Here is a 22,696-nt window from a genome sequence, read left to right as displayed (position 1 = left end):
ATACTATTGATATTGTGTCATCTCTGTCAGCCAAGCTTTCATCACCAATTACAGCTGACATCTGTGCCAGTACACATGTGTGTCTAGATGTAATCCCCTAACACTTGTTTAATAGGCAATATTTCTGACTTTAAAAATGTCCTTTACATTTTTGGAAGCATACATCAGCTTCCTTTGATAATAGCCACCCTAAGTTATACAACAAGCTGTCTCTATGCTTCATTTGCAAGTTATGAGAAAGACTTTGAAACACATGGACCAATGTAGACTAAGCTATATTAAAAACAAAGGGGTTTTTTTCTCTTGAACTGTAGTTATATTGTCCCTGATCACAGCCAAGAGATGAGTGAACAGAAAAAATAAACCCCTATATAAAAAGATTTCTTCATTCATTGTGAATTATAGAGTATTTTCTGTCAAATTTACTTGAAAGATTTGTTTCAAAGTGAGCATTAATTTCTGTGACAACTAAAATGCTTCTGTCATTCAGGGGTAGTTACATGTTCTGTCTTGGTCTCTGTCCCCTTACCACCCTCTTGATCTCAGTCTCCTGTTGTCATTTCCCTTGGGCAATGTCATGCTGTTCTCCCATTTGAATAGTTGCCTGCAAGCTTCTGTGCACCAGTCATGCTTTCACCCACAAATCTTACAGCACTCTGTTCATGTAGTTCCCTCTCCTGGAAAACTGTGACCAGCGCACATCACAGTGACCCAAAATGCATTCTTTTTAATTTGAACTGTAGGAACATAGCATAACAAGGGGAAAAGTTTAAAACAACAGAAAGTGTCATTGCTGTAACTTGTTCTGTCCTCCACAGGGGCACTCTCATGGGTTCATTTTTGTCAGGGATCCAAGTCTCAAGTCTACCTTATTTCAAAACACCAGTTCTCATGACCTTTCCAGAATGTGGCCCCCCATATACCTTTCAGTCTTTGTACTGTCCTCTCTGCATACCCTTTTTTCCCCTGGGGGAAAAAAAGAAAGAGGGGAAAAAAAAAAGACAAGTTGAGAAAGGTTGAATAGATAACTTACCATTGTTATTGGTCCTGAATTTCTACTGTTGGTTTCTTAGGTGAGTTGCTGTTGCTCCCCTTGGGTTTATTGCCTGAGCACCTGGTGGCTTAATCAACACATTATAAAAGACAAGGGATTTAGTCTATACTACCACTTGGACAGCTAAACAAAACGTACAGTATTAAGAGAGTGTTACAGGTAGAAGACCTAAAAATACAGACATTCAGTACTTGATTTTTGAGGGACCAATGGGACTGAAAACAAGTTTCTATTTTCAACTTTTCTTAATTCTTCCTTAGATGTTGAACAACGTTGCATTGGCAGACATGCAATAAAAAATAGTCTGTCACAGTCAAACTGCACAACGCTCCTGTACATGAGAGCTCCAGCTCTATAGATTTTCAAAAGTTCCAACTGCTTTCTTCAGACCTAAAACATTGTTTATACTACCAGTATCACTAATGGCAAAATTAGCCCTGAGTAATCTGGGAAGCCAGTGTAAGGGTTCTGCTCAGCCCTTCCCATCAGATCACATTCATGTGGAAGAGGCAGTGATCCCTAAGAGCTGCTTGTCTTGTCCCTTTGCCTTTCGCTGACTGTTTGTATGTGGTGGTTTCTTCCACACCAGCCAGATGAATTAGTATTTTGTGGTAGAACACAGATTTCTTTTGCCAAGAACATTTGTGGGCATCTGTGAGAAAGTGCTTTTGCTATTCTGCATGGCTTTCCTGTGTGTCCATTCCATATGAATGAAGGGATCATTCTGAGATGATAACCTGTCCCCATGCATGGATGTTAATCTGGGGTTAGATGTGGGGTGTTTCTGGTCCTATGAGGACTCTTAAAACTATGCTCATTATCACAGTATCTCAGTGGGAAGCTGTGCAGTCGGGGATGTAAGTAACCTTTGCTATATGTTGTTTATTTTGCCATGCTGGCTTTGTTTCCTGTGCCCTGGGATGTTGCTCTTGGGCGGTGTACTTTGTTCTCTGGGAGAGGAAAGTGGTGTTTGGATATTATTACTGTATATAAATATATTCTGGAGGACATACCTCAGAGGAAACCACTTTGCTCTTGCAGCAGAATGTGGTGGGATTTACAGTGATTTTTTTTCAGTTCTCTGGGGAGTTCATGCTGCAGACTTGGACTGCCAGCCATGGCAGCTCTGGGCGTGCACAGACAAGCTTTGCCTGTACTGCTCCGTCTTGTGCTCTCAAAGGGCCAAGTTGTTGACCACAGAATTCAAACAGACTATTTGCACACTTTGGTATTTTCAGTACAAAATAAAATCGTTCCAGGTGGAGGAGATACTACCTGTAAAAATTACAGCGCTGGACAGCAAGTAGGGCTGTGCTCTGTACTGTCTAGAGGCAGTCTGGACTTATCCAACTATTTGCTGTCTGGGACAGTTCTACACAGCATGAGGTTTCTGGCTCTGCAACCATCTGCAATTCTTGGATTCTGTATCTGCTTAGGGCTTTTTTTCCTCGCTCTCTTTTGGTGGTTTTTCTTTCCCGTCCTTTCTCTGCCTGATTCTCAGAACACCAGGCAATTTTCACAGAACCAGAAGCTAAATAGACTGTAGCAAAAGTAAGGGAGCACCTGGGTTGCTGTATTTTAACAATATTTCTGTTTTCAAACAAATTGTACTGTATGTCTTTTAGTAAAGGGTAGTAGAAACAGAGTTGACACAATTTTTATTTGATTTATAAAAGAGTCAAACTCTGCATAAGCATTTCAAACATGGACTCTGACACCTAAAATGAGGAGTTGCTTTGGTCTCAACTTGTGTTGTTCAGCTTTTAGAGACAGGCACAAAATCAAATGTAACTCTTTCTCCTATTCTCTGAGGTTCACAGCCAAGGAGACTTTGAACAACACTCACACTTTTAATCCTGTGGGTTTAAGATCCAGTTTGTAGATAAGTGTGGGCTATTTTAGAAGTATTTTTCACTCTGATTTCTGCAGCTTGGCTGATAGTGCCAGAAATACTGGCTGTACCTGCCCCAATTTACTTCCCTTGAGGGGAGGCTTCTGCTAGCAGCCATGATGGTCTGGGAGAGCCTTTGTTCCACAGAATGAGGAGTATAAACAGATAGCCCTGGAAAGAAGTGCATCAGCAGTGGGATACACAGCATCCCTCAGCTCTTGCTTCCCATGCAGAGCAGAAGAACCTGACCTATAACTTTTTGTACAGTTATTGACTCAAATCTATCCCTGGTGTTATCCCTATTATGACTTAATAGTATATATTTGGCTCATTAACATTTTAATGACATCCTTCTTGAAGAGAGAATGCTTTCTGGAAATTTTCTTTTCTGCAGATTTATGGTGTTTCTAGGAAGAAAAGTTTATTTCCAGCAAACATGAACCACAACTCACTGGGACTAATGTAATGCAGCCTGTGTTTCAAGTGTGTTTACTTTTGTATCTTATTTTCTTTCCCCCCTCAGAGGATTACGCCCAGCTGTGCAACATTCCTGTTCCAGGATCTCGCCGGCCATATGGACAGGATGCTTTGGTTGACTTTGAGGAGCACTACACTCCAGAAAGCAATCCGTACTTCGTTGAAGACCGTAAGTGAGATTCTCTGTTATGTAAAAGACTTGAAATGAGATTTTTACTTCAGGTTTTTTTCTCTGTAGCCAGTTTCATTCTTCTCTTTGCTTCTGGGTAGTGTGGCCTATTTATGCTTTAGTTATTCCTGTGACACTGGCTTTCAGTCAGGTGTTCCAGTTCAAGAGCCAGGTTTGTATGAGAGTCCACTTGGGCTCAGTGTACAATTAATTTTTAATCTAGTGGAACAGTTTGTGCCAAGTATACTAAATTTGTGTTTACCAACAGTTTTACAGCTCAAGGTCAAAAGGCTTGCCAATTTTCTTTCTCACAAATTGATTTTCCTTTGGAGCATGGGACAGATTTCTCCAGAGTGCATTAAATTTAGAAGAAAAAAAAAAGTCTTTCCATGATTTCCCAACAGAACTTGTATGGGTGAAGTGAGCATGCAAGTCATTCTTGCTCAACAGAGAAAATGTCCAGCACAGTGTGATCAGAGAATACACACATGTATGGACTTCAGGCTGGATGCTCTGGCCTGCCAAGCAGGGTGTGAGGGATTGTACACAGCATCTCTCACATACCTGAGGAATATCAGGGCTCTTTATGCTGGGTTGGGCCCAGCTCACTGTTAACATTTGCAGGAGATAAATGCTTACAGATTTCAGCATCTTCCTCAAAATCAGGCACCCTGTACAGGTCCAGAGTATTTCATCACAGTTTTAGAGAAGAACAGTGGAAGTATCAGAGGGAGCTGGTAATTTCTCATGCTTACAAATGCATGACCTGTAGGTTGCCGCTCTACTCTTCCCCAGTGTTACTGAGTGTTGATGTATGACTGAAATGTCCCACAGCTGAAAACTACTGATTACACCATGGAAAACCCAAAACAGTGACTGGGTAGGCAATGTTAATGTACTGTTAATCTGGAAAGAAGCATTTCACAAGGTATAAACAAGGTATATAATTTATTAATACATAAGTATTATAAATTGTGGACAATTTTGAATCCACATCTGAGACCACTTCATAGAATGGCTGCAGTGGGAAGGAACCTTAAAGATCATTTAGTTCCAACCTCTTAGGGGCAGAGGCTTAAGAGCTCATGGCTCGTGCTCCCATCCTATCACTGAATCAGATGGGACATCCTGTTTAGGGCATCAGAGACTTCAGGTTCACAATCCTGCTGCAGGCTGTGTGAGGAATACAGCAATACATCCCATCCCATGGCAGGGCCATGTACTTCAGTGCAATATTTGTTATTGTGCAATCAGTTTCTACAGAAGCAAATACATATCTGAGAATTACAGTACAGGTCCCCTCAAGCTGTTTTGAACTAGAGTATATTTTGTGAAGTAGAACTTGCTGTGAGTGATACATATTTTAGTTTTAGCTAGTTAAAATTACAACATACTGAATTCATGAGAGAGAGAGAGAGGGAGAGAAAAAATATGTATATATGTGTGTACGTAAGTTTATGCTCACGCCTATATGCCTACATATAAGCTATATTTCTAAGAAATTTTTAATTTAAAAAATACCTGTGTATTTGGGAGGACACCATTGGCTTTCTTGGTACTATTTTCTAAATTAGAAAAGGTCTTTACTTTAAGGGTCTCTCCTGAGCTCTCTACAAGCTCTGCCAGAGGACTCCCGCAAGTAATGGAACTTCATCATGACAGTGCTCAATATCCTCAATACTATTGCACTGAGAAGTGATTTACAAGGCTCATGAAAAAGACTGTGATGTTTCCCATTTAATGTGCACTTGTATACATCCTGTGTATTATATATGTTCTTGAGATGTGACATCTGTCAGCAAGTACTTACTTCACATTATGTGTTCAGTGTCTTCAGAATCCCCTTAGCATATTACTGACCAGCTTGATCCTTACTTAGAAGTCCACCATGCTAGAAAATCCAGGATAGGAACAGTATTTGTAGTCAAAGTGAGGGGGAGTGGAAATGGCAGGATGGAAGTTAAATGGATGAAGATATGGAAAGGGCAGAGTAGGAAAGGAAAAAGCAGGTCAGTAGAAAAGGAAGCCTCAAGGACCAAAACAGGATGGAGTAAATAGGAAAAGACAAGAGAAAAAAACATAAGGAAGGGAGAAATTCATATTCCTTGGTAGCTTAGCAAATACATGTATCACAGCTGTTGCAATATGAATCAGTAAACAGTTTTTCAATATGTTGCTGGCTTGTTGGAGGAGCCACTACCTGTTACAGGACAGATGGGGAGATATATCCTTCTCTATTCCACTCCAGCTCCAATTTCCCCTCTTTATTCATTGTGCTGTTAAACTTATGACTCAAACATTCTCAGCTTTTTCCACAGAAGTCTGTTTGATGTGATGGGCTGCCATCTGCAGTCCTGTTACATCACTGCTCCATGAGCAGATAGCTAGTGAAAAAAATCTTAGGACTTAGATGAACAGTTCAGTCCTAGAGACAATCTCTGAACATGTAAAAATGTAAAATAATTTTGTAAGTATAAATTCTTCCTTATGTATAAAAGCATAACTGTCACAAAAGCCCTAAGGCAGGGAGCACAAAAAGCATTATGCAAACCACTGAATACAAAGACAACTCTTTGTATAAGAGGTAAAAAAAAAAAAAAAAGCTCAACTCTTTGAGCTTTGACTCCTCACCATCTAGAATTATGACAAGGAGGAATTGGTAGATTATAGGTATTTGTACTGGCACCAGTCACTGAAGCCCAAGCCAAAGGGCTGTTAACAAAAAACCACAACAGGAAAGCAGTCTCTGATTTCTTCTTATTTTCCTTATGGCAGCTGGGATTGATTTTTTTTTAATATGTTTTCTTCTGGATAAATTATAATGCATCTCTTACCCCTCTACACACACACCCACCTTATTTTTCTACAATCCTGTTTTAAGAAACTTTCCCAAATGGCGTGACCACTTGTTTCCTTAAAGGCTGATAAACATAACAATTGAAATAAAAGGTGCTAGTTAGAAAACACTGACTTACCCTTTAAAAAATAAACAATGAAATTACAGAGTTTCCATTCTACAAAAAAAAAAAATCACAGATTTTTAACATAAAATAAAACTTAAGAGCTAACCAAGTTATTCAGTTTCCATCTTGAAACATATCACAGCACTTTTCTGGTACATTTAAAACTCCAGATGGTACAGCTCTGCTAAAGCTGACCTATATTCTGCAAAGTCAAGTCACATTCCAGTAAACTTCTGAGAGAATTTCAGTCTCCCACTATATATTTGGGTGTACTGATTCAATAGCTTTGTAACCTACTTGTTTGCAATTCTTTTTCCTCCCAGGATTCCTGAACAGCTTTGAGGAGCTACAAGCAGAGGAATGTGGTATTCTGAATGGATGTGAAAATGGCCGGTGTGTGAGAGTCCAGGAGGGCTACACCTGTGACTGCTTTGATGGTTATCACCTGGACATGGCCAAAATGACCTGTGTTGGTGAGGATAGCATATCACCTGTAGTTATCTCCTGGTAGTCTGTCAGTTTACTCAGTCACTTGACCTTAGGAGGCCTTGAACAAAGGGTTTAAGGATGATCACCTGAATTGTATTAAAGATCCAAGCTTTGTTTTATTTACTGCAAAGGCTAGTAATTATTGTTACAAAAATATCTTGGTGTTTCTCAGTGCATCTTGGTCATTACAGCTGTGTTCAGTTAAGGGAGTAGAATTGAACAGATACACGTTCTTGGAATGAAGATAAACTTATATCAAGACTTTAATGTACAGACCAAATGTTTTTCAAAGGCTTTAGTAAGCTAGGAGGATGGAACTGGATCCAGAGCAGAAGAGTGATTTTAGGAGTGGTTTTTTTAAGAGTGAATTCAGAGTGATTGCCTAAATATGCATATAACCAGCTGGTGAAGTTTGGCCCCTGATTTTCACAGACTTCAACAGTTAACACACTCAACTATTTCTCTCACTCTCAGACTAGTAAGTCTTCACGTTTACTAACCAAGACATCTATATCTTCAATTAAAACAACAATGTCAGTGAGAAGATGAAGCAGAACAACCACCCCTCGGTGTAGAAGCCTAGTACAAGCAGTGTGATTATTTCAGTCTAAGGTCTGCGCTAACCTTGTTTAGCATTTTGCTTTGTGACACCCAGCTGAAATCTCCCAGCTCTATGATGAGGAGCTGCCCATGTGCCTTGTAATCTTCAGGGCTTTATGGCAAGCTGGTCTCCTTAGCAAGAAAAGATGTAGCTGCAGTGTATGTCAGGCCAAAGCTGCGTGGTGTTGAGTGCAGGTAGTTTGTCCTCACAGCTATTCAGCTGACAGCACCAGCAGCTCCTAAAGTATTCAGTTGGTAAAGTACAGACGTTATGCTGAGAACTTCCAGATTCTTTCTTAAAAGTCACTCTTCAGTCATCAGATAAACACATGTAAGTGGTTACTTAATTTTGCTGTGCAGCTGGGCTGAATTTGGACTTGGTAATCTAACAGTTTAAGGCCCTATTGATTTCCTATGATAACTTCCACCTCTTCCCAATTCATCTTTTAGGGCTTTTGGCCCAGCCTAATTCCACCCAATCGGAACTGAAAATCAAGCTCCCAGGGCATTTGTGCAGATTGTTCTAGTCCTAACAATGCTGGAACTAAATGAGTATTAACTACACACCAGACCTAAGCACATGTGTCTTTTGATGTCTCCTTTTTGCAGATGTGAATGAGTGCAACGAGTTGAACAACAGGATGTCCCTCTGCAAGAATGCCAAATGCATTAACACGGAAGGCTCCTACAAGTGCTTGTGTCTCCCTGGGTACGTGCCTTCAGACAAGCCAAACTACTGCACACCACTGAACTCTGAACCAGAGAGTGAACTGGAGTAGAGGAAAATCTCCACATCCTAAGCCCACACACTCTGCACTGTATAAAGAAAAGGAAGAAAAGTATTTAACTTGAAGTGAGAAGGCGCCAGAGTAGCAAACGAAAGGGGAGAAAAGGGTTAAAATGTATCAAAGGTGGGACGTGATGGGTGGGTTGGTTGGTTATCAGCTTCACTGAAGTTACAGACCAAATGGACACATTGCTCTGTATGAAAGAAACAAGTATATAGTGTGTTCATAAAAAAAAAAATCTTTGAAAATAATCAAAAACAGTGCTGTTATTTGAAACGGAAGAGCTTTGGTTTTTTGTTTTTAGTTTTGTTTTGGATTTTTTTTTTACTATTGCTTGATTAATTTGGCATTTAAATAGTGATGGAAATATTTTATATTACTATGTCATTTTTTTGATTGTTCATTTCCTTGCCTACTGTTTCTTTTCAGACCTTTTTCCTGATCAGTACAAATTCTATGATACAGATATTCTTAGTCCATTTTATAAGAACTGTTACACAGGGTGATGCTCCTCCTTCCCTGGAACATTGGTCAGTGACTTTTTTTTTATTTGCTAGTTGTCTGCCCTGTGGAGCAGGCACCATTTGTTTTCAAATGTTTATATACCTTGGCGAAAAGTCTTTATATTCATTTTGTATCCTCTATGGTTGTTACTGCACTTAAAGTCTTTAGAACCTTTCTTGCCAAGTTCAAAGCTGCTAGTGGACAACATTGGATTCCTTTTGTACATTAAACCAAAAGATTTTAGCTCACATCTCTATTGTAATGTGTAAATTGAACACAAGAGAGATCTTGTATGATTACCCTAACATATTAAAGCTGTATATTAAAACTCAATAAAATCACCTTTTTTTAGAAAAAAATACTATTTACTAATTTTGGCTCCTTTCCTCCCTGTCTCCCCCCTTTTTTTTTGTGTGTGTTTGTATTACAAGAATCAGCCTCTCAGTACTAGATTTAATTTACATTACAATAGTTTTAGGGAGTTGTCTGGCTGGTTTTTCCTTCTCATTCTGTTTTAATAAGACCAGAACCTGAATTAGTTAATGCCTGAAGTTAGGCTTCCAGGGGGAAAATTTCAAACACAGACCTACAGAAACTGTTTGATTTGGAAGCTGATTCACATGGAATTTTTTTTCTTTCCTGGTTTAGGCATGTTTCCCACTAAATCTGCAAATAACACTCTGCAGTATGATGGCCTGGTTTTCAGAAATACCAAGGAGAAGGGGGAGAATTTCCTTTTCTTGATGAACTGTACCTTCCCATCAGCTCTTATTTTTCAGTGGAAGGAGAGAGAGATTAGGAGACTGACAGATGTTTCACTTTGACCTTCTCCAGAGTGAAAGAGTTTCTTTCAGAAATCCTGAAACAGGTCATTTTCATATTTTTCAAATGAAATGTTTTGCTGTGTCTTCTAGACCTGCCCTGCATTAAAAGGAGAAAGATAACTTGAGATTTTAAAAAGTGAGTCAAATTCAGTCCAATTGTCCAAATATTTGGTTATTTCTCATTTCAAAAAAAAAAAAAGAAAAAAAAAACAAAGTCAAAACTTGTTTTGATTCTGAATAAAATTTATTTTCCAATATTCAGGTCAGCCACTGAACCAAAAATATCATAAGCTCTGTCCTTTTCAGTTCTGCACACCACAGTAGATCTTACTAAAGTCCATGTGACTGTAAATGTGCAGTGGCATCTGTCCTTCCCAGGACGCTTCTCTCTGTCTGCTGGAACCTGACACTAGGACTAGTGGAGATACTGTCAAAATGCAGTAAACATTCTCAATAAACTCTGGAAAGAGGGATCTTTAGGGAAGAGATTCTTTGTGAAGTGCCATAGTCTCTTTACTTTTCTAGAATTAGGCAGGGGAGGCTGGAGGCCCAGTTACTCTTCTAGTCAAAAAATAATTCTTGCTTACCTGCTGTGCTTAAGGAAGAAGGAAGGAAGGAAGGTCTAGTCTTATTAGTGTATGCTGTAACTAAAGAGCTCTTAGTTGTCCTGCTTGGGGTTAATCCTACAACTTTACTAAAGAGCAAGGTCACAGTTACAGCCTTTCACTGGGTTCAGGATGAGCCCTGGGCTGCTCTCAGCCACCATGAAAATTCATAGACAAGACAGTGCTCTCCTGACTCCCACCTCCCCCTGCTTCAGTACCCAGCTGTGTTCATCTCTGTAAGACAGCCTGGGGCCCCAAGCCACCACTGCAGCTCTCACCCCAGCCTCAGATTTTCAGCATCCCAGTACACTATCAATCCACACACAGGTAGCACCTGTTTGCAGGTGTGAGTGCCAGGACAGGCTGGCAGGTGCCGATGTACTGGCACAACTGCTGCCAAACTAAATGTTGTCTATGCTCTCAGCAGGGAGGATTAGTTGGCTCATTTGTCTCTAGCTGTTCCTCAAAGTTCACAGACCTCAGGTTGTGCTGGCCTTTTGCTCTAGTTTGCCTTATAGACATGGTGGAAATTGGTCACAGCATTGAAAGCTACCAGTAGGTTCAAACTGATGCCTTGTGCTGGCTCTGGTTCCATGGGAAACAAATCCCCCAGCAAACCTAAACCATCTCTTCACCTATCAGTTTCTGTTGGCAGCAATTCTCAAAAAACATGTTGGTGTGTCCAGCCATCTTCCATCTCCCCTACCTAATTCAAGAGGGCAGCACTTGACTCAAGTCCTGAATGAAGCTTGAAATGTGCTGCTGGTTCGATAGCCGTGTGCTCGTTACAGCCACACACTTTTATCAATCACAGACACTGTGTAAGCAGGCAGCAGACTTTGTGCGTGCTTGTGCCTTTCCCTTCCACCTTCCTGTACCTCTAATATGCCTTAAAACACACGCAGGGAGCCAAAGGCAGACCAAGCAGCCTAAATCCCACTTACATCCCAGTGCTTAGTATTCCACGTTGCCTGGCTCCAGGCCTTCAGAAATGCTTGACAAAGGAACCACAATTGGAGGAATTAAGTGAAATTCAGCCTCTGGAGCCCACCTACTTTGCCCCAGTATAGTGAGGCTGGTTCTGTCATTTCACCTGAAAAGCTGCAGGGCTTAGGAATACAATTTTGATTCATAGTTAAACAAACATTTTCTTAACATGATTAAGACAAGGGATTGGACACCATGGCTGTAGCCATTTTAGTTGTTACAAGAGCTGCGGTTTAGGTGAGAGCCTTCAAAATACAGAAACCACCACGTACAGTTCCATGATTCAAGTTTCTGAGCACAGCAGAATCTGGAACTGATTACAATTTATACCAAATGGCACCAATACTTTATATATCCATATGGATCCTCTAAAAAAAATCCGTTCTTTTTCAGGCAGACATTTCCTTGCTACAAAAAATAAAATTGCTGACACGGTAGAACTGAATTCTGCTAGTTCCCTTTTAATGCTGCTGTTTTAATGAGAATGAAGTTACTATGGAACTGGGGTTACATGTATTTCAGCTAGAAAGATATTTGATATGAACAGATACTTTCATGTTGGGATGCTATTCAGTGAAAAAACTAGCCAGTGTTAAAACTATCACAGTGAACAGTAACATTCCTTGGGAAAGGAACTCTAGCAGCTGAACAGATTGTTTGGGTCCAAGAGACAGAGCTCACAGTGATGACAAATATTCAGCTAGTCAGTGGCAACTGACATACTCAAGTAAATTCCTGACTAAGAGAAGTGCTAGAATGCTGAAGGCGCCAAAGGGGCTGTTGTGACCTATTAGCTCACATTGGTCGTTACCCTCGTGTGGGTTGAACCTGAGTTTGGCAGCAGAGGGGCTCCTGGCTTTGGCACTTTCCTAATTCCTCAAAAAAAAAAGGTGACAGACCCAATTAGAGCATGTCACAGGCCTGATCTGGGCAGCAATTAAACCACAGTGCATTCCTTCAAAGTGCATGGCAAACTCAGGAACCCTGCTGCTACCTCTGGAAGACACTACAGTATTGTTCTTTTAACAATGCCACCCACTTTGAAGGGCAGTTTGTGCATGCTGGGGCCTCTTTTAACACCAAGCAGGCCAAGGGAGTTATTAAGGAGCCATTCAAGCAAAGAAAGGGGTGAATTTCTGTGTGTAACAGAGGCTACTGTTCACTTCTGAGACCATGACTGGTGTAGTCACTGTCCCTGAGAGCATTTAAGGAAAGACTGGATGTGGCACTCAGTGCCATAGTCCAGTTAACATGGTGGTGTTTGATCATAGGTTGGACTCAGTGATCTTAGAGGTCTTTTTCAAACTGATTAATTCTGTGATTATTTGGTATTTGTATAGATTTTTCTATCAGAAGATCTGAAATTTACCTAGGGAAGCTGAATGTGATGCATCCAGAAGAGAAGCAGAATAACTGAGGGCATGAGGAAAATCAGCCACTTGCTAAAGGTTTCTCAGTGAGTGACAATGTTACCTTGTGAGAGTAACAGAGGCTGCTGCAGGACTGGCCTACTGTTACTGCTTTCAGCTGCAGGAATAACCTCACACAACAGAAGGACTGGAAAATCTGGACCCATCTGGGGCATCACCCCCAGAGCTGGCACAGCTGTGCAAGATCTTTAATCCAAGCACCACTTTGCTCCTCACCAACATTTACCACTTCTGTGCCTATGTGCCAGGAGAACATGTAATGAAACAGGATTATCCTGTGACAACCTGTATTAGTAAGAGATTTTACTACCTGATGGGGAAAGAATGACATAAACGAAAGAAATGCAGGATGTCAGCTATGTCAGATTTCCTTCAAGACCACTGGATCACCAGATAGTTATTTTTACAGTCTTCAGGCTGCATGTTTTGTCCCACATACGTCTGAGGTCTGTGCTCACTTTGCTCTTTCCCCTCTAGACCAGAGAAATTACTGCTGTGCCTCAGCACCTGAGCAACCTCACTGAACTCTCAAGTTTGCCCTGCCCAAGGCAGGAGATTTCACTGGGGACCTCCAGAGGTCCCTTCCAAGCTTCAATTTTCCATGAGACCTGTGACCTGGCACAGCAGTCTCTGCTGCCTGTCCTTACGTGAGATAGGTAGGGGGACAGAGGGGAACATGACCTCCTCCTCTATGTCTCCCAGACCTGAGCATGTGTCAGGTGCACTTTGGAGAGAACAGAGCACCAGCCTGCTCAGCCCTCGTCAGGAGAATCCCATCCAGAAGGAGCAGCATGCACGATGTGTGCTGCTGATTGCAGTTAACCCGTATGTTCAAGAGTTAAGTGGCAACCTCAGGAAGAAGGGAAGTTCTGCAATTTTTGTCCTGATAAAAGACACAGAGGAGAGAGGAAATTAGGGTATTCTTATTTTATTCAACACTGACTTTCCCTTCCCCTCAAGTCGTGCTTTGCCACACGCTGCTTTCCATTAGCTCTGAACCGAGGAGGATGGAGAGGATAACACTAGCCAGCATGGAAAATTTCTACGTGACAATTTCAGCATCACCTCCAATCCCTATCTACTCAGGCTGCCAGGATCCATTCTGAGCTGCATTTTTCCAAAGCACTCCGTATTGATTTAGCTCTCCTCCCACTGAAACCTGTGGCACCTATATGGATTCTAGTGGGAGCTGGGAAAAGGCTGTGCCAAACTTTTGAAAAAAAATCCCACCATGTGTGTCTAATGAGGAATGTCTCTGGCAGAAAATTTTGAGTGCAGCTAAGCAGATTTTTTTGTTTCTTTCACATTAAAAGTTCAATTTCTGCCACTTCTCATCCAGGCAGTAGCTGCCCAGAAGAGTGGGTAAGACGTGTTCCAAAATCCCCAGCAGGATATTGTCTGTTTTCAACTAAGGAAACTTTACTGTTTTCAGGGCAGTCCCTGTAACTGTGAGTGGACTCTTTTCTCAGGATGTGACACACCTGTCCTTCTTGCTGCAGGCAGCCACCCAGCTCATCTCTGGGCACAAGGGCATTCCCCACTTTCTGCTCCATTTGATACCCCGTTCCAGGAGCTGTCTTCACTGAAGTCCTGCTTTTGCTATTTTGCCTCCAGTACATCCTGTCATTTGCTCATGATCCAAAGCCTCAGCGTCTCATGTATCCCATCCTTCCTGTTGGTTGGCATTGGAGGCCACAAACGCAGTTTTCAGTCTCTAAATAAAGATTTGGCATGCGGTGAAATTGATAGCTGCTCTCCGGTACTTAGGAAGACCTTCTGCCAAGGTAAACCGATCATTTCCCTCACAGTGATCCCTCTCCTCACAGGAATAGAAGCCACCACCACCAAGTAGCAAAACTACCCAGAGAGATGTGACATCTGTGTCCTTCTTTTACCATAAGCAAGACATCTCAAACATGCCTTTAGCAATGAAGCTGTTCTTTGGCCTGCAGCATCACCAAACCGAGCTGAACAGCAAACACAGAATAAGGAAGTTTCAAAAATACGACAGGAAAGGGAAATCCTTTGCTTTGCACAACAGTGAGTTGAATGAACACAGAATTTTCATTCACATTTGCTCATGATTATACTTTTTTTTTTTTAAAAAAGGAGAATTATTATTTTTAAATTCCCTTAGACTGCTAAGGAAAAAAAAGGAACTGCATTAGCTGTTTTAGTGATTGTGATGTTGGTTCATTGTAGCCCACTGGAGATAAACCAAAGCAGATGACAGGGAGCTTTTGAGGATTTCACTGCTGAGTGCACAGTGCATTCAGACATATATTTTAATTTCGCATCTGGTAATAGTTCTGGTATTGGGTTATTCCACCAGAAGGCAGCAATAACTGTTTTTAGCCAAAATGTCCCTTACCTCATCCAGTAAAATTCAGTTTATGTTTGAGGGTTTGCTAAACACATTTCATCTACCACATATGAGACCTAAGAAAACTCTTGCAAACGTGTACCCCAAGGACAATAGTCTAGGAGAATCTAACACTAGGGGTATTTTCCCAGTCTAAACACCTAACTCAAATCAGGTCCCAGAGACCCAGGAGCATCCAGGGCAGGCCAAACAAAAGGTCCCTGCAGAGTCTCTCTCACATTTTGATTCACTTCTACTTCTAATGTCTCTGGTTTAGTTCCCTGCCATTTCCACTGTCGTCTCTTCATTCTTCTGTACAGGTACAGTTGACAATATCTGTTAATATGAAGACTGTCCCACCTAACTCTGGTGCAACTCGATTTTTGGTGCACTCAACTGACTTCAGTGACTCACACAGGGAGTAACTCTGCTCCCAGTTTATAGGCAACTTTCTAACACTTCAAAATTTTAAAAATTAAAACCATTTAAAACAGTGAGGCATGAAGTGTCTAAAACCTTTTGAAAGAGATCTAGCAACCCTAGATACATTTGCTGATTACAAGATTTTTCTCTGTGTTTCATAACAAGTAGAATCTCCCTTAACCCTTCCAACTCCCCTGTTGGCAGCAAGACATATGGACTGAAATGTAGTTAAAAGGCAAATTGTAAGAGTCAAAACAAGATTTTGTAAGCTCTGAGTTTCAATGGTTATCTTCATATAAATCATTTTATTGTAGGATTATAAATGGAATGAAGTATCATCAGCTTGCAAAATTTGTTCATTTTATAATTAATAAGTATTAATAAAAGTTAATAGAATTCTGCCATTGCACAGCCAGCAGAAGATCTGAGTCCCACACCAGCTGTTCAACAACTGGACAGAAATTTAAGCAAATAGGATAAAGGCTTGGAGATACTGTAGGAGAGATTAAGCCCTTGGGATTTGTTTGGGCTGAACGCTGCAGGACAGGGGGATGCTCCGAGGGAAGCTGCTGTTGGTGGGTGTGAACAGCAGAGACACTTTGTGTCCTCCCGACTGTCACTAGAGGTCAGCGCAGCTCCTGCTGTGCCACGCTGGTCTCCTCAAAGGAATGTTAAGGAAAACCCCAGCTCCGAGAGGCAAACAGGGGTCTTCAGAAACAGCTCCGAGAGGACAGAATTTGTGTTTCTGCAATGGGAGAAAGGGGAAACCCCGGAAAAAGAAGCACATAGCTGGAACGGAAAAGCTTGAGCCCAAAATCAGCATAAAAGCACGCTAGACGTCGAAAGTTTCCCGCGGAGCAATTAAGTCTAACAGTGGCTGTTTCTAAAGCAGCCATTAGCCTAAGGGAGAAGTTGTCACCTAACAAGTCCAGCTGACACTCCCAGGGCTCTTCCTGATGCATGAAAAATAAACTGCTTAATCTCCCTGCATAACAAAATTCCTAGCCCAGGCTGAGAACAGCTGGTCTAGCTCATGTAAATCTAGCTCATACATGCAGGACAAGGGGACAGGGAAAGCATTAACTGCTCTGGAACAATTCCTGAATAAAAAAAGGAACAGACACTCATCTTCCCAACATAACAAACAGCTATCCACTGTGATCCTTGGTGTCACTGAATAAACCTCGTGATTTGGGGCTCTCTGCCATTAGTCCTGTCCTGGGGGGGCTCACCCTCCAGCCAGCACCAGCCAGGAGGTGCCAGCTATCACTGCACTTGATGGGAATCGTGGTGGAGCAGCTCTTCCTCTTCCTTTTAGAAGAGGAAACTGCAGCAGTCATCTGCTCTCAAGACAGGTGCAGGGGAGAGAGATTTGGCATTGAAGAAATGTCACCTTGTGGCAATCAAATTAGTCACTTCCCCTCCTCGCACATGTTCTGGTACGATTTCTGGTGTTCAACCCACCACTCTAGCAGAAGAGCACAAGTTTTGGAAGCATGACTCAGGCTCCAACAAAGAACTGCATAGCAATACCCCAAAAAGCCATTTAGAACAGGCTGCCCTACCTCAAATGGCAGCAAAGAGACTTGGGCTGCAATCTGTCCATAAACTCACATGAAGACATTCAGCACAACTTAACCTAACCTGTCTCCCCTGTTCTGGCAGATGCAGGAAATCAACACCTTGAAATCCAAAAATGTTTGGTCCACAGCTGGTTTCACCTCTTGGCATAGTAGCAAGGGAAACCAGGAGAATAAATTCATACAGACACATGGGGGAAGTAACTCATCTTGGTCAATGAACTATAACTAAGTGTAAATAAGAACCTAATTCCACAACCCAAACAAAAAGCAGAAATATTTTAGCCATTTTAAAATATTTTCTTCCCTAATCTATATCTGACTCTGAGGATAAGTAAAATGATATACACACAGCTTCTAGCAACCATGAAAAAGTCAGCTGATTCCTGTAGGAAATATTTTTGCCAGGGATGCATTAGCTGTAAAACATATTATCACTCTTTCTTTAATATGTTATATACAAAAGAGGAAAAAAATTGTCACTGCTACGTGCTTTCTCACTTTTTTCCTTGGAAACTTCAATTCTAAAAACCACACATTATAATAAATGCAAGAGTAGAAAAGATCTAAAGTTTGAAGTGCAGGGCTGCATTGCCTGAGGTCATCTACCCATTACTAATACCTTTGAGTCATAGTGCTTGGGAGTCAAAAACAGGCACCTTGCTGAGCCAAGTGCTGTAAAAAAGGCTTTCTCTCAACAGAGGTATCAAATGAGAAAATAAGATGGATAGAGGTGGAAAAAGCATGCAAATAAATGGGATAACACTGGTAACAATGAGAGCAGTGCCCACCCTGCACAAATACAGGATGCCATCAGGAATGGGGATTTCTGCCATGGCATCCTGAGCAGTCAGGAGAGCAGAGACACCACCCACAAAGATGGGCATTACCAGAAGAACCTGTTTGAGATAATTTCTGACAGTCCAAGAACTTGTTGAAATTTTATGTAGCCCCTTTTACATTCCTAGAACAAACCACCACCTGCTGCCCTGCAGCAACAGGGTTGACATTTTTGGAGGATGGTGGCACGAAGGAGAGTTTTGCCAAACAGTGTTGTAATGTGGCAGTTGTTTGTAGCAGCTTTTCAGAAGGGGGAAAGAAAACACATGGGTGCTTATATGACAATTTTACAAGTGGAAACAACATGAAATTGTGGGCTGTCTGGAAGCAAACCAAATTACACACACCCTGAGCAGGACAGAAGTAGAACACAAAGAACCCTGATTATAAGGATGTGACTGAAAATGGAATAGGAGAAACAAAAAATACAATTAAAAAAAAAAAGAAAAAAGATTAAAAGCAGGAACAACAAACAGCATAAGCTTTCCAAATAAAAGTATTACTTCCTGTGAGACCTTTGGCAAATTACTCTATTTCCCCATCAATATCATGGAGATAATATTTCCTGCTGTCACCATATCCATAAAAATTTTAAACTCCTGATTGTTTGTAGTGAAATCAATCACAGAGAAAGATGGTGGGGATGTACAGAAGGTTTGGGCTTTAAGAATTTCAACATTCTGTAAGCAAGGTTTTAACTTTAATCTTCACTATTATGCTGCCATCAGGTTTAAGGCAAGTTCTTTAACATATGGAATGAAAAAATATGCATTCTGTTTTGGTAAGCAAGCAGGTGAAGAATAAATTAGACTTCTATTTGTGGTCACCCTTCACAACCCACCAAAAGCACAGAGAGACAGGTTATGGTATAAGGGATTGCAGCCCCCAGCTGTGCTAAGCTCAGGACAAACACCCTGGGCAGACCATCAGCCTTTCACTTGTATGCTGACACACAGCCTGAGTCTGACCTGTGGTTTTCCCTTTCTTTTTTAAGAGCACCATGAACATCTCTTCCCCTTGCCCCATGGCTGTAAGCAGCAGATCTGTTGGGATGTGTCTGTTTTGATGCTTTGTTTGAGTGGCAGAGGAAAGAAAACCAATAAATCTTCTATACAGTTAACATGAGCCACAATTAGAAAGGCCCTTAAACCCACAGCTCCTCAGCTGCTGTGAATTGGCACAGATACATTAAAACCAACTGGCAGGATTCCTCAGGCAGCTCAAATCAGTGTCACTCCACTGAAGCTTATGAAGCAACCCCAATTTGTAGAAGCTGGGGATCTGGCCCACAGCCTGTGCTGCAGTCCAGAAAGACCATCTGTGTTTAACAGAACCAGAAATCAAAAGGAAAGTCTTTACAATTTCCTCAGTATTACTGAGACAAGTGATTTTCATGGTGTTAAGTCAGGTAGACTAAACAAGAGCTATAGAAGATAAAAACTGGTTCTTTGTTTCTGCCTCTGTATAGTTTTACCAGGAAAAGTTATGCAATTTCTTGCAACATATTCCATGAGGAAATGAAATGTGAAGGCAAGAAGGAGACAACTGAGGAGGTAAGAGAGACAGGGATAAAAGAATAAGGAATTCAAGCTACTTAATGAATTACAGGCACTAAAGTGTGCTTCCCTGCTCCTGTTGAATTGATGTCAAACCCATTCCCACTGATGTCAGTGGAAAGAGTGGCATTACACAATGCTGCTCAGCAGCCCAAGGGAGTGGCAGCATAAAAGGAGAGGAGAAGGTTCAGGTAGTTCAGCTTTTTGTTTTGGAAGCTGGACTGAACATCTTCCATATTCAACTTTCATGGGAATTTGGACACCATTGTTAGCATTCTAATTGTTAAAAGCCAGATGCAGAGTCAAAACTAGCACAGCAGTCATGGTGGGGAAGTGGTGAGGGGAGATCACATCAATGCATCTAAATTCATGTTTAGATGAATAGTGGTAGGGAATGGTGAATAGTTCATGTTTAGTGCTCTGTGGTAGAAATCAGTATTATTTGTGCAAAGCCCTTCTGGGATGTCCAGCAAAAAGCAGTGCTTTTGTCATGTTGCCATGTGATAACTCAGTCTGAAGTATCCTGTGGTGAGGAATTTATGATTCTCTTTACTTTGAAGAAGCTGCATCTGCCCACAGGAACTCACTGAAAAGAAAGAGTGTGTTTATGTTTGTGACACATGCACACATGCATGTATTTTCAGGGCATGGAATGTAAATGAACTGCTTTGAATTCCAGGGGACCAAGCACATCCCAGAAATTCTGGACACCACAGTGTTGCCCTGGATCTGCTCATGCAGTCACTGTTTGTCCTAGAGGATAATGCATAGGGACAAGTAAAAATAAGACTGACAGAGAAAATACATCTCTTCAGCTTTGACACAGGAAAAATTCACTGCACTTTACAAGCATCTGCCCTCAGCAACAACTTCTCACCCTGCTCCAGGCTCACTTGTGGCGCCACCAGCTACCTGATCAATTCCCAGGGGAAAGTCTGCAGTGAAAACTCTTCCAGACAGATTCTCCTCAAGACTGAAATGGTGAAGTGGGAGTGAGAAAGTTTGCACACCAGGTGAGAACATCTTCCAGTGTGCAAAGTCAGAACGACTGAGGAGAGTAATTCTGCTTTAACTTTGCAACCTATTTTTAATGTTTAGAGATGTTTTGAATGACACTGAGAAAATATGTGGGTGTGGTTTTGAAAGAAAGGCTACCAGCAAAATCAGTGCAAGCAGTCTTGTGCAATTGGGCTCTGCTGGCACAAGGCAAGCAGCAATTCCTGACTAAGCCTCTCCCGGGCTCTGGCACTGCTTGGTGCTGACAGCACACAGAGCACGTGTGATGCAAAGTCTGTAACCACTAGTAACTCATTGAGAGGATTTAAGATTTCAGCTAAACTACATCTGAATAAAAGTATGTGCAGGTTTATTAGTGCTAAGCAGCTTTGCATTTCAGTGCTGTTGTACTGTGGAGGCCAGCTTTGCAGAAACAGAGTTAGTAAGGTCTATTCCATGGCTGCTCAAACAACCTTTACACACTGCCAGTCCTTCAGCCTTGGTCTGAGGTCCAAAAGAGCCAGAAAGAATGCAGCTTGCCTTCAGTCATCTCCATGACAGAGTCTTTTAAGCAAAATCTGGTTCCATGTTTCAGCTGAAGTCGGAATTGGATCCACTGTTCACTACAAAGAATTGTATTTCTCTTAGTCAGATTTGTAGGACATGATCTGCAAAGATTGACATCCTCCAAAGGCTTTCTCCTAAATATGATTATTAACACAAGAAAGAAGTACTGTGAGTATGGTAACTTTCAAGTCCTTCTATAAATTGAATTCTTGATTTTGAAAGGAGTTTTGCTTGAAACACTCCATTTTGGTTTAACTTTTTTTTAAAAGGCACTTTCAAGGAAAACCTTGGTCCTGGGTCACTATTAATTCTCAAAAAATCAACAACAATGTTTATTCACACATCACTAGTATGTCTCTTCTTTTTCATGAACAATCACTTTCTTGTCATGGCAGACAGGATCTTTGCAAAGTTCTCAACAAGGCAGGCACTTTCCTGAAGATGACTTTTATATAAATTGCTCTGGCATCATGTAGTCTGCCCAATGTTAGCACAGATTCACTAGTTTGTATACAAAACAGCATCCTGGCTAACAAACATGATCCTTGCCTACATAATGTCTGAGACAAAAGGTTTAACATTCTCCAAATTCCTAAAGTGCCACAGGTCCTTAACTCTCACCACTTTCAGCATGACCCCTCATCTGTATATTTCAGATAGAAATCTTAAACAGAAGAAACATTTTTCATCCACATAGCAACAGCTCTCTTTCTTTCTCTTTCAAGTTTCTACCTTCCCTCTTAAATAATCACCATGCATTAGGGTCTTCAGTAAACACACAGCTATTCTAACATAAAAACTACCAATGGAAAAAGCAGCAGAAAGGTTTTTTACAGAGATTTACTTAATTTATATAAAGTGAAGGAAAGGCATGTACCCTTGACAACAGAAAATGTTGGGATAGGGCAAAGAGATAAAGAAATACCACACTGTATTCCCATCTTAACTGAGTATAATGTGAAAATCCTTAATTTCTTTTTTCAAGCTTGAGGGAGTCTTGGAAGCTTGGTATGTATTTTTAAGACCATTAAGCTTATAAAAATTAAATTGGAAGTTCTGATTAAAAAAAAAAAGAATGTCAAAAGAATTCTTTTTCTCAAATTAATTCATGGAACATATTTGAGGATTTCAACATAGTTGCTATCTGAGAGCTATAGGTGCACAGCCATCTTCATTGAACACATGCACAGCAATTCTGTTTCCCTGCATGTAAACATAGATTGCTTAAACATTTCTAGTCTGCAGGATGAGTTCCACTGAGGAAGAGAGTACTCAGACAAAATCAGGATTCATAGACTTTAAACGTCATTCTTAACCATGGAAGATTTGCACATCCTGTAAGACATATCTTGTCTTCTTAAAGCTTGTTAGCCAATTTTGTCCTCTTTTTTAAGCCAAAAAAGAAATCCTTTTTCCAACACTCCAAGCCCAAAGAAATTCAAATATTTAACCATAATGAAATCCTTTAAGGAAGTAATAATTACTCAAGAGACTAAGGCCTACTGCTGCTGTGCCTCCTCATTTTTTTTTGTGGAGCACAAAAGATGACATCCTAGCATGTCTTTGAACATGTGTTTTCCTCTTGCAAAGA

General features: G+C 41.0%; 1 protein-coding gene across 9 annotated transcripts in view; it reads left to right on the top strand.

Annotated features, from left to right (window-relative positions):
* LTBP1 (latent transforming growth factor beta binding protein 1) overlaps positions 1-9,294 on the top strand; it is a 189,431-nt gene extending 180,137 nt beyond the window's left edge. For all 9 annotated transcript variants that reach the window (XM_059841317.1, XM_059841314.1, XM_059841319.1 and 6 more), the window contains 3 exons: positions 3,469-3,591; positions 6,878-7,027; positions 8,253-9,294. In XM_059841317.1, coding sequence (XP_059697300.1) covers positions 3,469-3,591; positions 6,878-7,027; positions 8,253-8,422 — 443 coding nt within the window. In that variant the 3' untranslated portion in view covers positions 8,423-9,294. The remainder of the gene's footprint in view (positions 1-3,468; positions 3,592-6,877; positions 7,028-8,252) is intronic.
* The last annotated feature ends 13,402 nt before the right edge of the window (positions 9,295-22,696 follow it).

Source organism: Haemorhous mexicanus, chromosome 3, assembly GCF_027477595.1.
Source record: "Haemorhous mexicanus isolate bHaeMex1 chromosome 3, bHaeMex1.pri, whole genome shotgun sequence".
Lineage (NCBI taxonomy): Eukaryota > Metazoa > Chordata > Aves > Passeriformes > Fringillidae > Haemorhous > Haemorhous mexicanus.
Note: the sequence above shows the minus strand (reverse complement) of the source record. Positions and strands in the feature narration are given on the sequence as shown.